Source organism: Nanorana parkeri, unplaced genomic scaffold, assembly GCF_000935625.1.
Source record: "Nanorana parkeri isolate BGI_ZX_2015 unplaced genomic scaffold, ASM93562v1 scaffold2509, whole genome shotgun sequence".
Classification (NCBI taxonomy): Eukaryota; Metazoa; Chordata; class Amphibia; order Anura; family Dicroglossidae; genus Nanorana; species Nanorana parkeri.
Window position 1 is genome coordinate 30,281 of NW_017308777.1, and position 16,308 is coordinate 46,588.

General features: G+C 37.2%; 1 protein-coding gene across 1 annotated transcript in view; it reads left to right on the plus strand.

The window, feature by feature from the left end:
• Window positions 1-16,308, plus strand: part of LOC108801818 (dual oxidase 1-like) — a 41,424-nt gene that overhangs the window by 984 nt on the left and 24,132 nt on the right. The window contains exons 3-11 of the mRNA XM_018573733.1: window positions 2,871-3,029; window positions 4,380-4,567; window positions 4,955-5,156; window positions 10,000-10,166; window positions 11,328-11,545; window positions 12,073-12,163; window positions 14,129-14,231; window positions 14,747-14,910; window positions 15,525-15,715. Of these exons, the coding sequence (XP_018429235.1) occupies window positions 2,871-3,029; window positions 4,380-4,567; window positions 4,955-5,156; window positions 10,000-10,166; window positions 11,328-11,545; window positions 12,073-12,163; window positions 14,129-14,231; window positions 14,747-14,910; window positions 15,525-15,715 (1,483 nt within the window). The remainder of the gene's footprint in view (window positions 1-2,870; window positions 3,030-4,379; window positions 4,568-4,954; window positions 5,157-9,999; window positions 10,167-11,327; window positions 11,546-12,072; window positions 12,164-14,128; window positions 14,232-14,746; window positions 14,911-15,524; window positions 15,716-16,308) is intronic.

Genomic DNA, 16,308 nt, shown 5'->3' on the forward strand with positions numbered 1-16,308 from the left:
TATATGTCTTACATTTGAGTGTTTTTGAGTTGCAGGGGTTTGAAGCTTCTCTCTCAATTTAAATAACAGTACACTATAACTGTCCTATTAGAAAGATCTACGACAGACTGAGCATCTCCTCATTAACATACAATGTCTTCAGGGCTTTAACCCTTTGTTAGGACAGACAGTTCTGCTCATCTGCTTTCCAATTGATAGTGAACTCAGCCAGCACAGTACAGACAGGGTTAATTACTTGAAACACAACTTTCCCCAACTCTGCAGAGTGAGAACTAAGCAGGATTTTTCAGTCCTGGAATTAGCATAAACAGGGTCTAAAAAATGTAAGATGCAACTTTTAAGTTATGCTATGTGACTTGGAACATGTTACAAATATAAAGTAGGCATTGGCCCAATTAGGCTGCAGAAAGCGTGAATACACTTTCAAATATATATAAACCCAATTGCTAAAATCTCATATAAGCTTTATTAATGTCATTTCAAAAGTAATTTTCAATATTTTTAATCTTGCAACCGAATATGCTGTGATCCTGCCTTGAAGACCCTTGTTCAGGCAAATTGTAGGGTGACAGCAATTTATCTATTTGTCGCCAAACTGTTTTTCAAAACAGTGTAAACAACATTTTATTATAAAATGGCAATTGTTTATGACAGCTTTAGCAAAGTAAGTGTCATTCAGTTATGGATAACATGTTCTTTAACCCCTTAGTGACTGGAGACGTACTCTACATCCACATCACTAAGGGTGTTATTCACAAAGCTGCCGAGGGCAGCCGTGTGAATAACCAACCCGAAGTTCTGGCTATTCACTTCATGCTTGTACGGCTGATTTCAGCCGTACAGTGACTGAAATCAGCCGTATAGCGGCTTGCTGCAGCTGGCTTCTGGTCGGCCGAACATGCTCAGCATGTTCAAATGACTGCTCATGTACACTTTACGTGATCAGCTTTTTGGGGCTCTGTAATGCTGGTAACCGCTAAGAATCAGAGGTTACCATTTATTTATGGATGCCTCAGTATTGTGGCATCCATTAATTAAAGAGTTAAGCTTTTACAGCCACCTCGGGAATCGGGTGCCTGACAGTGATAGCAGTGCAGTATTTACCAAACTTGCTGTCACTGTTTTACAGTTCATACAGATCGGGATTAGGAAATCCAGAAGTGTACTGGCTTTTTGCTAAATGTTTCAGAATATAAACATTTAGCTACATGTTTCTATTCTGAAACATTGTTGCAGGTTTCTGATCATTGTAGGAACGATCAAAAGCCTTTAGTGACATCTGATCCTAAAGTGGCCATTTTTACTAAGGGCAGAATAATATATCTCCCTTTACTTCCAGGAACTCTGGCACATGTGACTATGACATGTGACCATGCATTTATCTCAGGGGGAAAAATGTCTTTCCATGAGATCTCCTGACATTACAGATGAGGTTTCCCAGCAATGCACTGCTGATGTAACCTTCACAGGATGCATTTCTTAGGCATGGGGAATATCACTAATGCCTAAGAGTACCAGGAAGTAGAAAGACAGTAATTTTAAGTAATAGAAAAATGTTTAGTTCACTAATGAATGCAAGATGATTTCATATCAGCATGCAGAGTTGAATGCTGATGTGATTTTTATTGAACAGGGGTTAAGGTCCACTTTAAAGATCAATGTGCATTCATTAATTTTATTTACATTGAAACCTGCAGAGCGTTGCACCTAGAGGAAGTGCAACTGGATTACAACTTGTTGTTATATCACTGAACCTCCGATGACTCTGCAGAGTCCCCTTAGGGCAGTGGTAGCTGGCGCATGTAGGAATTTATTGTGAGCAATCCTAGACCTGGATGACAAGGTTATGTGGGCAGAGCCTCGTACAGCTGAACTGAATTCAAATAATCACAAAATTCTGCATCAAGAAGCACCCCACAATTCAGGTAAATGGGGGTTCGCCCTTGGGGATGATATATTTCACCATGCTTCACGTTACAATCTAAATATGGCTGTAACATGAAACAGTCTAAAACTTAGAATTAGCATTTAAACATACAGTATATTGTTGTGGGATGAAACTCCCAATGCAAACACAGAAAGAACATACAAACTGCATGCAGAATTTGCCCCTGGTTACTGGGCCCAGAAAAAAATTATTTTAAGAAAGTGTGCTAAGTACTTTGTGCTGCTTATGCACCAGGAAATGCAAATATAAAAACCTGTCATACTGTCTCTATGGAACACATTTCAATAAGGCTGATTTATTAAGGGAGTTGAGAATCAGTGGAAACATTCACTTCAATTATCTAATTATGTGAAATGCAAATTTGTTTTTTCACTTTGAATACTTAGGCATGTGTAGTTGTCATAAGTAAACAGGCATTTGCTTTTCACGTGTTTGGATAATTGAAGTGAATATTCACAAAATTAATTGAGTGAAGATTCTTGGCTCATTCAGTAAATCAGCCCAATTGTCTGTAGCCTGGTTTATATGCTAGAATATAATACATTAAGGAATAGTTAGAAATAAATAGGAATTAGTTGATAATATTCAGAAAATAAAAAAAACAGGATAATGCAATTAAGTGAACAAATAAATATATGACAGATAAAATAGATTCTCTAAAAAGCAAAAATGATCCTGTTTGTTCTCTCATTGGACAATCCTTACTCCGGAGGGTGATTACATAGTGCAGGCATGTCTTAGGCCTATGAGTGGCTTATTGCAAGAAAACTGTCAAAAGCCAAAAAAGGCCTGACTGCATTGTAATTATTGCTTTTGCACTTATTACATAGGCTGGAAAAGTTGACAGTAATGTAAAGTAACATAAAAAGCCTCCTTGTGCTCTTAAGTTATCAATTCGGACTAAACATTTGTCCATTGTCAGGTTCTAAACTGCTGCGTTTCATCCCTGCAAGTTATTCTGATGGAGTCTACCAAGTGGCAACAGATTTACCAAACCCTCGAGAAATCAGTAATGCACTGGGCACAGGACAGTCAGGCTCTCCATCTGAACAAAATCTCACAGTGATGGCTGTATATTTTGGTAAGACAATAAAGAGTGCACACTCTGTAATTCTGTAACTTTATGGAATGTATCTAGAGATATCATTGTTCATGCGCCTTTATTTCAATACATTTCAATTTATTTCAATATATTAAAGTAATGAAAAAAATATATAACATCGTCTATCTATTTACTTATTTTTATTACATGTATTTATATAGCGCCGACCATTTACACAGCGGTTTACATAGTTGCACATTCACATCAGTCCCTGCTCCAAAGGAGCTCACAATCTAAGGTCCCTATCTCACATACATACAGGGCCAATTCAGACAGGAGCCAATTAACCTACCAGCATGTCTTTTGGAGTGTGGGAGGAAACCGGAGTACCCAGAGGAAACCCATGCAAGCACAGGGAGAACATGCAAACTTCTTTTGCAGATAGTGATCTGGCTGGGATTTGAACCAGGGACCACCAGTGCTGCAAGGCAGAAGCACTAACCACTATGCCACTATCTATCTATCTATCTATCTATCTATCTATCTATCTATCTATCTATCTATCTATTTATCTATCTATTCATAGATAGATTTATAGATATCTGCTTCATCAGCTTCTTCAGGGGGTCCTAGGTGACATTAGGGATCTTGGAGGTTTTCTTAGCCCCCTATGTGATAGCAATAAAGTTAAGTGAAAAAAAATTAAAGTTTCCCCACCAAAAAATTTAAAGCTACAAATAAAAAAGAATTTAAAAACATTGGTGCGCATACGTGCGAAAACGACAATTGTGCCCATTATGCCGCACATGTTACATATCGTCGCGAACGTCGCAGTAAGAGCAATAATTCTAGGGCCATTAATCACTGATAACACTAAACTGATGAGCGGTAAAAGCTTTTAAAGCGTCGCCTATGGTCAATTTTGGGTATGGTAGTTTTTTGCGATTTCGCGGGTGCGCGCAATTTTAAAGCTTGACATGTTTTGTGTCTATTTACCCGACATGACCCCGTCTTTTACATTTTACCAAAAATATGGGTAATAATCATTGTTTCCTAATATAATGGGAAAAAAACATTTTTTCCCAAAATGTTTAATAATTTTTCCTTAATATAGTAGAAAATAAAAAAACCCCGTAGTGGTGATTAAATATCACCAAAATAAAGCTCTATCTGTCCCCAAAAAATGGTATAAAATTCATTTCAGTACAGCGTTACATGACGGAATAAACGTCAGTCAAAGTACCGCAGCGCTGAACACTGAAAAATGGCCTGGCCAGGAAGGGGGTCTAAACACCTGGTCTTGAAGTGGTTAAAATATATTATTTATATAACATTAAATAACATGTTATTATTGAATTTCCTAAACAAATGCACCCTTTTCTTTTCCAGGTTACCAGGTACTTTCTGAAATAGTGTCCACAGATATGCCTGCCTGCCCAGCTGAATTTTTGAACATTGTCATTCCACTTGGAGACCCAGCATTTGACCCAGAGAACAAAAGCAATGTGGTTTTACCATTCCAAAGGGTTCGATGGTATCCTGACACAGGAAAAAGCCCTAACAACCCAAGAGCGCAGGTTAGTTTAAAAAGTGTAAGAGAATGTATTTTCTCACCTGTGAAATCCTCTAGTAGTGAGAAAAACCTTTTTATTTCAACACAAACGTGTATCATTTATATTTGTGTAAGCCACCTTTACTGCTTTGAACTCTTTAAACCCCATACAATAAAGCCCAGTTCCATGATTTGTTTGCCCACATGGATAACCTTAAAAAAAATAGGTTCAAGTTTTTTTTCTATGGTCAACAAACCTTTTTTTATCAGCATTGACCAAATGGTCAAGCCTGATTAGCATCTATTGCTTTCTTATTGTAAATGTATTAAGTTCACAATTGATTTGAAGGAAAGTAATATACAGCATACAGTATTTATAAGAGAGTGTAACAAAAGGTTCTTTATTCTCCAGGTCAATTCTGTAACAGCCTGGATTGATGGTAGCTCCATTTATGGTCCTTCTCACTCTTGGAGTGATGCTCTGAGAAGTTTTTCTGGGGGAAAGTTGGCTTCTGATCCTAATGGTCTTTTTCCACCTTATGCCAAAAAAGCTCTTCCAGTTTTTCGTGTGCCTGATCCTTCCACTGGGCAAGGAGGAGATGAAGGAATATACAGTAAGTGTCTGCATTGCTATCTGTTTATTTCACAAAAAAAGTCACGCAAAAGGTTTTTTTTGGTTACATACCAAAGAGACCACTACTGTGTCCAATATCTAAATATAATTTGACTTTTTACATTTTTAAATACACGTGTAATTAGGATCAACATAATCTAATAAGATAATCTGTTTTCCTTGTATAATGCATTCATATACAAAGAAGGAAGTAGAGCCTACATGTGTAATGTACAAATGGTTGTCACGTTACATATGCAGGCTCTACTTCCTTCTTAGTAATGCAGCAGAGAAATGACTCCTACATTTTAGTGCATGCTGTTATTTTAATAATGTTCCATATTCTGTGAAGTGTTTTTCATGTGCACTGTTTAGTAATAGACCACAATTGCCGTAATGCAGACTGCTGTTTTTCTTTTGTTATTGACAGTTTAGGCAAGAGGCAATGATGTAATGAGACTTTTCTGGAAAATGTTGCCTCATTTCCACACTGTTGCGCATTTACAGAGTTTACTGTAGAGGGTCACTTCTCATGAGTGGGTTGGATGACGGCTGTGTCATGTTTGGTTGGCTCTGTTGCATATTTCTCATGTGTGATGATTGCAGCATTACCTCACATGCGCACCCTGGCTTACACCAGCCCAGTATTTCTCAGCACTGAAATCAGTGTGAATGCCTATTAAGTGTTAACTGACATTTTTCCACAGTAACTTAAGAAGAAGCTTATCTAGCAGATTCATTTCAAGTAGGTACAGCAGAAAATTAAAAAAATATATAAATTAAAAGACGTGGCTATATCCATCTTCCCACTTGTCAAGGGTTAAATAATCTGCAGTAATGACGTTTAGGGGCTCATATGTTTGCCACTTTAATAATTTACTTTCATTTATACCTTTTTACTGCTTGACACACTGGTCATTGTTGACTATTTGCTTCACAACTGGAAAAATATGTAATTCTCTACCCAAGAATAGGTTTTCCCTACTCCCCAATGTTCAGTCTGTTGATGTATTTTGTGTATAAATTATATGAAAAATTCATCAATAAGAATGGTCTACTAAGCAACATTAGAATCATATGGGTTTGTAGATATAAAATGTCATTACCTCCATTCTGATCCAATCACATTAAACCTTAATTATTTTTGGGCACTGCCCTTCCTTCCCTCAATTTGTGGGTTTACATCTCCATAATATTGCCTTTTTTGTAAAGAAAGCATACTCATCTAGACCAAGTCATTTAAACAATTTTATAAAGAATTATTGTTTCCCACAAAATAAGTATTTCTACGTCCTATTCTCAATACCTTGCTGTTGAAATTCTGGTAAAAAAATTGCTGGTAAAAAGATTGCCCTAAGAAAATCTGTTTGAAGCAGCCTGTGGTTCGCAGGGCAGTCTCTGACAGAAGAAGATCTGAGAATGCCTTAAGTTAAATGCTCCCAATGATAGAATTTGTCAAGATCTTTAAGCATATGTCCTGGGAGTATGCAACTGTAACTAGACTGAACATTATTTTTCAAAATGCATACTGTAATTGTAGATTCCTGATTTAACAATACAATATTTATACAAGAAAAGCTTGGGAGAACATGTAAATTCAAGTTTGGTCACATCACACAGCTGAAAGCTGCATAACAACATACATACCGGAATGGAGTGACATACTCATTAAGAGCCTCAGAGAAACAAGGCAGAAACAATAGCAGGGTGTCTCTCTCCCAGAATTTTTGGTTTACCATATTTGTCTTTTTCAGAAACCTGACAAAAAATTCTTATTAAGACAGTTAGATAAAAAGGTAACTGAAGACCCAGTTAAAATATATTTTCTATTTCCTCAGAAGATTTGAAGCTTTTGAAGTGTCATTGAATCAGCATTTTGCTCGTATTCTTTCAACTTAGGTTTAAATATTTAACTGTTTGCTTTGGAAACAATTTTTGTATTCACTTCTTCGGCAATAAAAGACCTAATTACTGCACTTGGGATATTCATCAACACTATATGATCTGTGTTATTATTTTATGTTTTATTCTTGCTAAAAACTGAGTGTGGCTTAATAAAAAGAACCTGTCAAGTCCTATATTATACTAGCACATTGCAATAATTGTGATTCAGGTATTATTGGTATTACTTGACTAAAAACAATTCACTTATGGGGCTTATCGAGCTTATCAACAACATCTTACTTTGGAGAGTTCCTATTGGGTCTCTAGGTCTGAAAATGAAGGGAAACTTTACTAATGGGAGACTGATAGCAAAACATATATTGGCTGCAGTGCTAAACATCCAAACCCTATCCAAAGCTTAAAAAAGGGCTACACATGCACTTTAAGTAGAGAATACTAATACATTTTCTAAACACTCATGATTTACAAATGATCTAAACAAGGCAAAACTCACATTCTGATCCCAGCTTCCAACTGCATTCACGTCCCAGGTGCAGGCAAAGAGTGCATCTCCATCTCAAACAATCTAGAGTCAACACATGCCACACTCCACAGGATTTCATCCAGAAAATACAGTCTTTATTTAAGGAGCAATAAACTCACTGTGCATATCTCCCCTCCTCAATCTCGAACATGTTTCACCATTAAGCCTATTGGTGAAACGTGTTAGAGGTTGAGGACTTTTAATTCCTGGATAGGATCCTGTGGAGTACAGCATGTTTGGAATCTTAATAATGATTTACAGGTATTTTATTCTTGCATTCCATTGTGATTCCATATTCCATTGTATTGCATAATTCTGGAATAGAGGCCATAACTTGGCTATCTTATTATATTTTTATTCTAGATAAACAGAAGCTGTTTTGGAATTGGTTGAGTCTCCGTTGATGCATATTATTTATGCGGACAGTCTTTCCACCCCGTAAAGTCATAAAGTGTCTGTGGGGCCATTATAGACAAACAATTTTGTGGCTTTAGTGTGGCAGCATTTTCACAGACAGGCTACTTATAAAAAAAATCTACATCTAAATCTAAAAAAATAGTGGATTTGCAAAGGGTATTCCCTTTTGTTGTTTAAAGAAAGTGAATCAGAAATTCAACCTCCTTCAACATTGAACTAAATAAATGACAGGTTCAGAGAAGGAAAATTCAGAATATTACCCATGAGATTTATTCTAACAATAATAAATTATAATCAATAATAAATAAGTGATGATTTTTTTCCACAACAGTGCTGCACAATCATTTACTTTTACTGATTTAAGAGTATTTTTTTGCTTTTTTGCAAAAAATAAGAGATGTTAACCTTCTGTTATTCTTTCACTATCACAAATTCCATTGCAGAACAAAGGATTGAACTTTGCTCCTTGTGCATGTTTTTTTTTACATATTGATATTATAATTGATTTAGATTCTTTTAAATAAAAAAAATACTTATATAGACATTTTGCTTCAGAATATTTTGACCAATATTCTAATTCATCTAACACTAATGTATTCCCTGAAGATATAAATGATCAGGTATTCATTAATTGATTTACAGGTAGAGTTCAGATGTTGTGCATTGTGTTGCCAATGTGGATTGTTGGATTTAGCTTATCATATGAATTTTATGATTTATATGTGATTCATTTTAAACTAGATCCAGTTTTTTCAATGTTTATGTCTGGAGCATTAGCATTCCTCAGTTGTATGGAAACAAATACAGCTGTTTAGGAACAGCATCCAAAAAGATTTTAAAACTGTTTAATACCGTGCTCTGCGGAAGTTATGCAACATCTCCCTAGAGTGTATCTTAACCCAAAACAGATATATTGTTGCACATGTTCCTGTAATGTTAAAAGTTTAATCCTTTTTTATTATATGTCCTGCTTCCAATGAAATTATACCATAGAGGTTTTATTCACAGACACTTCCTGTTCTAGGGTGATAATGCTTGAACAGTTCAGCTGCAGCATTTTCACCCTTTCACTCCTGAGTCAGATGTCAAACACCTGTGTTGACACTCAGTGAACTGAGCACAGTCTGCCATAGTCATCGCAGCTACTGCTGGAGCGCACAACAGCTGTTGTGGGACTACTAGTCCCATGAGGCACTACAAGACTCTAACAGCCAGAGGCATGACTCCCAGAGGGAGATGCTTTGTGGGATATGTAGTTGTACCACAGATGAAGTAATGTAAATTAGTAAACTGAACATGAGATTGTAACCCATCACTGGAGGGAGCTTGGAGTGGTGGCTACTTTACAAAATGCACAGGGACATGGGGAACAAAAGAAGCCACCCTCCAAAAGGAAGGACAGTGTCAGCACCAATTCAGAGATGATTTGAGGATATACAGCTTGAGTGATACACAAATAAGGTACAGTTTTGTCAATAGTTCTATTTGATAGCCCTAATAGGAAAACATTATATAGCACTTCCTTACAAGAGCAGCAATATCAGTGGGGATTTTAGGATGAACGCCGGATAGTTAACAGAGATCCACAATGAACATTTACTTTGAGTCATCATAATCTAAGTTGAATACCAGTTGTGATAAATGTTTCTGTTAAACTTGTACTCAGAGAGGAATACGTAGGATGCAATTGGTGACCTCCTTCTGAAAGTGCTAGTTGAATGGATGTCTGTGCCTTCAGTACTTTTGGAGTGAATGACCCACAACAATTTAGCAGCAAGGGAAGTAAGGATGAAATCTGCCTGTTTGTTCCAGGCTAGTGACTTAGAAAATACTAAAGGCACGGTACTATAATGTAATCCAGGAAGCTATTATTTTCAGAAGTAGAGATCAGCAATAGCAGACTACATGCTTCTTTACTACGGGTTGTCTTTAAAAACTATTTTTGAGTCTCTATTTTTGTGGTTTTAAGTTAACATGTCTGATTGTCTCTGGAATGCAGGCTTTGGTAATGCTATGGCCAACGAAAGTCCATTTCGTCAAGTGCAAAGTATTGTCTGGTATTGGTACCATAACCACGTGGCAGAATTATTAGCAGCTACTCATACTAACTGGTCAGATGAAGTCTTGTTTCAGAATGCCAGGAAAAAGGTCATTGCTGTTTACCAGGTAACAAACTCATACACTTTTTAAAATGTACTATGGGACAGGGAGGATAAATGTGCACCGAATATTTATAGGAGGGAAAATAGTTAATAGAAAACTCATCTAGCTCAATAAGTATACTTAAAGTAGAACTCTGACCTCCCTTAAACATAATAATATTGCCTCAGCACTTAATTATAAGTGCATCTGGACAGGTCCTCTGCAATGTTCACAAACACTTGTACTTGTTGACTCTGCCAGTAAAGTCCACCTGATGTTTCCTGTGATGATGTGAGAACAACACTTCACTGCTCCTAAATTCAGGGCAGACTTGCCACTCACATGTAGGCTATAATTGCTCGCACTACAGTGGGATGAAAATAATGTTGCAGAGGACATGGCTTTAAGCAATCTCATTGCTGAGTCACATGCCTGTAGCTGGTTAACCAGCATCTGAGCACCTAGTCCTGCTCACTGCATTCTGGATTTATAGCACTGCTTCTGTTTCTGAACCCCCCCTTCCCCCACTGTGAGCTACAGTGTCTGGGAGGGGGAGCGTGTGAGACACAAATGAAGGAAGATTTGTTTCATTTAGGGAAGGAAGATTTTTTGTTTACTATGAGTCTTGTACATTACATAGTAACTGTTTTTGGTACTTGTTTAGGCTTTCATACAGGAGCCTTTGGTTGTACTTTAATGTTTCACAAGGAGCTTTAATGGCTAAACATGAGTGAATAATAGTATTAACAAATACTTGTACTTAGATATCATGCAATAATCTTTCTTGTAAAATGTTCAATACAAAATAGAGTAGGCTCTGTGTTGAAGAATTCTAGACGTTAGAATTGCTGTTCAATCTTTAATCCTTTAAGAATAACATTAATTTCAGTCAAAAAATAACAGAATAATGAAAGCTCAACTTTGGGCACAATAAACTTACTACAGTTTAGTAAGTTGTAGAGTGATGTTGCTGTAAAGCCACCTGCCATAAACAGAACTGTCTCCTTCTTACCGCAAATAATCACTATGCCTACAAGTGGAAGTGCAGCTCCCACTGAACTTCCATGCCCACTCTAGCTGTAGCTCTGCAAATCTCATAGACAGTAGCACAGTAGCATAGCAGTCACATCTATGTCCCCTCTCCCCTCAGTAAAGGACCTCAGGCTCTGTTTTGTAATTGGCCAGGAGGGGAGATGCGACTGCAGCACTAAGGTCTATGAGACCTGCAACACTACAGCCAGAGCAGACAGCGAATTTCAGCAGAAGCAGGACATCCACCCAACGTGTATACTGATGATTTGTGGGGAAAAGGAGGAAGATCGAATTATACCAGGTGGCTTTACAGCAAAGTCACTCAACAACTTACTGAATTGCAATAAAATTATCGTGCTAGGCGTTTGGCTGTAATTCTTGATAGAACAATTTTGATTGTTGCCAAAAAAAGCAAATGTTCATCACTGCATAAGGTATATAATGGAATGATAAAAGTAGCAGCTTTTGAAAACATGTAAAAAAAGAAATGCTATAGAAAATGATAATAGAGCAGTGTTAGTAGCCTGTTTAATGTTTTTGATTGTGATAATACAATTGTTAAGGTATACCTCTACTACAAAGAAAAAGATATACGTTAAATTTCATACCTCACTTGAAAGTAGGATGGGCATCCTATATTTTAATTGTTAAATTTGATCATATATGGTGATAAACAAATCAACTTAAAAATCAAGCAAAGAGGTCAACAGCAATTCTTATACTTTCCTTAATATAAGCATGCATACTTGATGGATTGGATTAATGAATAGTGGGATTCTCAACAAATCAGGCAGATCTGTATGCATATTTCCATGTAAATCAAAATGAGAAAATCTGCAGTCCTTATTTTTTTTTTTAAATTGCTCTAACCATAACTTTTTCTGTGTTTTCTCTTAAGGGACAGCAACTGTAATTTTCTGAATGTCACAGGTTTAAATGATAGGATGTATCCTGCTTTTCGCTTATGTAACAATTACTGGAGCAGACAGGTTAGAATAAAAAATGGACATTGTTTTTAAGCTTCATAAGATTTATTGTTTTCTTTTTCTTAACATTGCTCTTTTTTTTACTTAGGAAACTATAGTTGTCTGCCAAGTGTTGTTGTACCTACTGCTTAGTGGCTATTTATTGTCTGTCAATAGTGTATTATTTTACTTATTAAAATTACAAAAACATAAAAAGGTTCTTAGAGTCATAGTCACAGACACATAACATTTAAGTAAAAACACAAAAATAGTAACTTTAAAACTACAAAATACTACATTTGTGCACAGCTCTTAGATGTAGGAAACCTATACATGACTATGTCCCACATCAGCTAGGTCTCACATGTTCCACATCAAAACCAAACTTCCAAACTGCTTAAAAAACCAAGAAAATGAGTCAATGTTTATATCTTTCACTATAGCGGGTACTTTATTTGTTTATTTGTTATGGTTTAGTACATATTAATGCACACTTAAAATTTCTATTTCCATTCCCCAAACACATCAAAGTAGTGTACTCATAATCTGCTCCTTCAGCATTTTCAAATGCACTCCTTTTTACCCCAAAACATGCTGCCTAAGCATACTAATTAGGGTTGTAACTGACATGCAAATCTCAGTTTTTAAAGTAAACTTTCAATGCAGCTGTAAAATGTCTTCCTTATTGATGACTTAGGGGGTTATTCACAAAGCTGCCGAGTGAATAACCGACCTGAAGTGAAATGAGCCGAACGCTGTTCGGCTATTCACTTCAGGCTTGTACAGCTGATTTCAGCCGTACACCAACTGAAATCAGCCGCGCATCGGCTTGCTGCGGCTGGGTTCTGGCCGACCCGAAGTGTAGAAGGAGTTTGACTCAGCCGATCCAACAACTGGATCGGCTGAGCCGAACCTCCGGCAGGCTACTCACTGCTGTTCGGCCTATTCTCATAGATGCCGAACAGCAGTGAGTGAATAGCTGAATGCCGCCGGCTTGGCTATTCTGCTCGGTAGCTCTTTGGTGCCAAGCAGAATAGAAAACCAGTTAAAAAAAGTAGAAAAGAAAAACCTCAGCATAGGAATGCATTGCTAGATTCCTATTGGCTATTTCACTTTGCAATAGCCAATAGCAAGCTGGCTATTGCACCCGCCCTCTGCTGCTGTAAATCACTAGAAGGGGACCTGATGGAGAACTTCAGGTCCCTTCTGCTGATTGACAGCAGCAGTGGGCGGTTGCAATAGCTGGTTTGCTATTGGCTATTGCAAAGTGAAATAGCTATGCATTCCTATGCTGGGTTTTTTTTTTTCTGACTGACGGCGACCGGCGGCCCCATGTCAGAAAAAAAAACAGAGCAGGGAAAGGTTTACTCCGCTCGATCGAGCAGCGTAAAACTTTCTGGGAGAAAGTGTTTCTCTCCTGGGCGGCCGGGAGCCGCTATCTAATAGTGGGTGACTCCCGGAGCGTCCGGGAAAGTAATGACAGATCGGCGTCCCTGTTTACCTGGTAACCAGGGACGCTGATCTGTCTCTGCAAGTGGCCGGAGCCAGCCATGAGATGATGGCTGGCTCAGATTTGCCCTTCACCTTCTTCGACTCGACTGAGCCGCCCCATATGCCTTCGACCTCCATATGCCTTCGACTCGACTGAGCTGCTCGGCCAACTTCGGGAGCTGTACGGGCTATAGTGAATAGCCCGTACAGCAGCCCTTCGGTTCTACTGAACCGAAGGGGTCCTGGGGCCGAAGATAGCTGAAGGATCAGCCGAAGCTACGGCTAGATCCTTCGGCAGCTTTGTGAATAACCCCCTTAATGTTAACATTGCTTGCTTTGTTACTTTCAGCCCATTATATCATACATTACAGCCTAACGGTTTATGCCCATACTGTCATATGTAGTAGTTTCCCTATACAGATATTACTATCTTTACAAGTGATCTTTTGATGACCGTTGTTCCTTTCATTGGGTTTACTTCTTTTAATTGTGTTTTAGAATGCAAACTTGAAGAACCTCAAAGATATTGAGCATTTGTTGTTGGGCATGTGTTCACAAATAGCAGAAAAAGAAGACCACATTATGGTGTCAGACCTAAAAGGTAAATTTCAAAATGTAATAACAGAGAGCAAAGTACAATATCTGTAGCAACTAATCAAAAGCCAGGCTGTAATGGTCTGATTTTCATTAAGTGAACTGTAATAGATAACGAGTTACTGCATTTGTACTTTAATTTTTTTTAACTTGAATCTTTTTTATATTGATTACTTTTTACTCCCACATACAGAACAATATTTCGTTCAACTATTAAGAGCATTATTTAATAAGGAATTGTAAGATGCTATGAGTATGTGCAGTAATTATGGGTAACCAATGTAAAAAAAGGGATTTTATTGTTAATCCCCCACCTGAGATCACGAACAACTACTTGGGAAAAGTAAATAAGCCAGGTTGCTTTAATGCATTGAAAGAAATATTCAGTTAACAGCAGATAAGTAAAATATAAATCAGATAACATCAACAAATTATAGATTTTTAATCATTATATTGTTTTAGTGCTAAGAATTCAATTTGTTTAGCACTGACCAACTAAAAAGTTTATGCATTTCATTACAGACTACTGGTATGGGCAGATGCTATATTCCCGAATAGATTTGTTAGCTGCAAGTATTCAACGTGGAAGAGACATGGGGCTACCTGGCTATAACAAAGTCAGAAGTCACTATGAATTGCCACCTATGACGTGGGACAACATCAGCAACTCTGAAATAAGACATAAGGTTTGTCTTTTTTTTTTAGGTGGCCACTGCAATAAAGGTCCAATTAATGTAGAAGTGTTATATAGAAATACACACTCACACATATTTAATGGTCCTTAAATGCATGAAAAATACCAGAAATTCTTAGAGAGGATTTCAGTAAATTTCCATATCTGAAAAATAATGTAGTCCCAGTAATTTTCATAATTCACATGGATTCATAATTATGAACATGTCAAATAGAGCAGGACATCAGGTACAGCTGGATGTGTACTGTAAAATGAAGGCTCTCCAGAAAATAAAACATTTATATTTTTACTTCTGAGATACAAAAAAAATGTTTTATAGCTTGTAACAAGTTCATTATCTGAACACAAGGCCAGACAACCGACATGCATGCATACTAATTGACATTTCTGACATGCACCCATGTTTTGATCCATCTACATGGAATTCATATATTCTCCCTCTGTCTTAGTAGGTTTATGCAGACCTCAGGCTTCTAAAAACAATGTACATTTTAGATGATGCACATTAGGAAATTAATATGTGAAATGAAAGATAACCATTTATGAACATATTTGATTATATAACATGTTTGCAGTATCAAGCACTAACCTTTTTAATTTCTATAGCTTTCAGCTCTGTATGACAATGACATTGAAAAGCTGGAGCTTATACCTGGTGCAATGCTGGAGAATAAAGGAGACGCTGGCAGCATCAAATCAAAAATCATTCTGAAACAATTTTACCGTCTAAGAGATGGGGACAGATTTTGGTTTGAAAACACAAAAAATGGGTATGTGATAGTCCTTGGAGATGTGTGGTAAATGAATATGGAGGAAAGGATTAGCATTATTTCACCAATGTTCAGGATTGACATTGTGGGGGTGATTTACTAACCTAAACACACGCACGCACCAGGTGCATGTGCATTTTTACACAGCAAAACGTATTTATAGTGTCTCTCATATGTAAATTATTAAAGCTTTGGTATTACTTTGGTTAAGTAAAAATGCAATGGTTACGGTATATCTGTAAAAAATAAATCAAGGAAACTGGACGTTGAAGACGTTTCCCTGGTCATCCAACCAGCTTTCCCAATTCAGAATGACTTGCACAATATTATTAGATATACATGTAAGTGTGTTCATTTTAAAACAAATATGTAAGCTATTTTACATTTTTAAACTAAAATGTTGCCTATGAACAGGTATCTAAGGTGTATATTTTAAAATGTAACTTTACAACCATATTCTGTACACCATGGGTCTTGACCCAAGACACCCCTGTTCACACCAGTGCAGTCCGTTCCAGACCAGACCAGAAATATTCTGCATGTCTCATTTTGTCTGGTCTGGAATGAACTGGAACTGCGGCAGGTTCACACCATATCTGGTCCGGAAAATGGTGTGAACC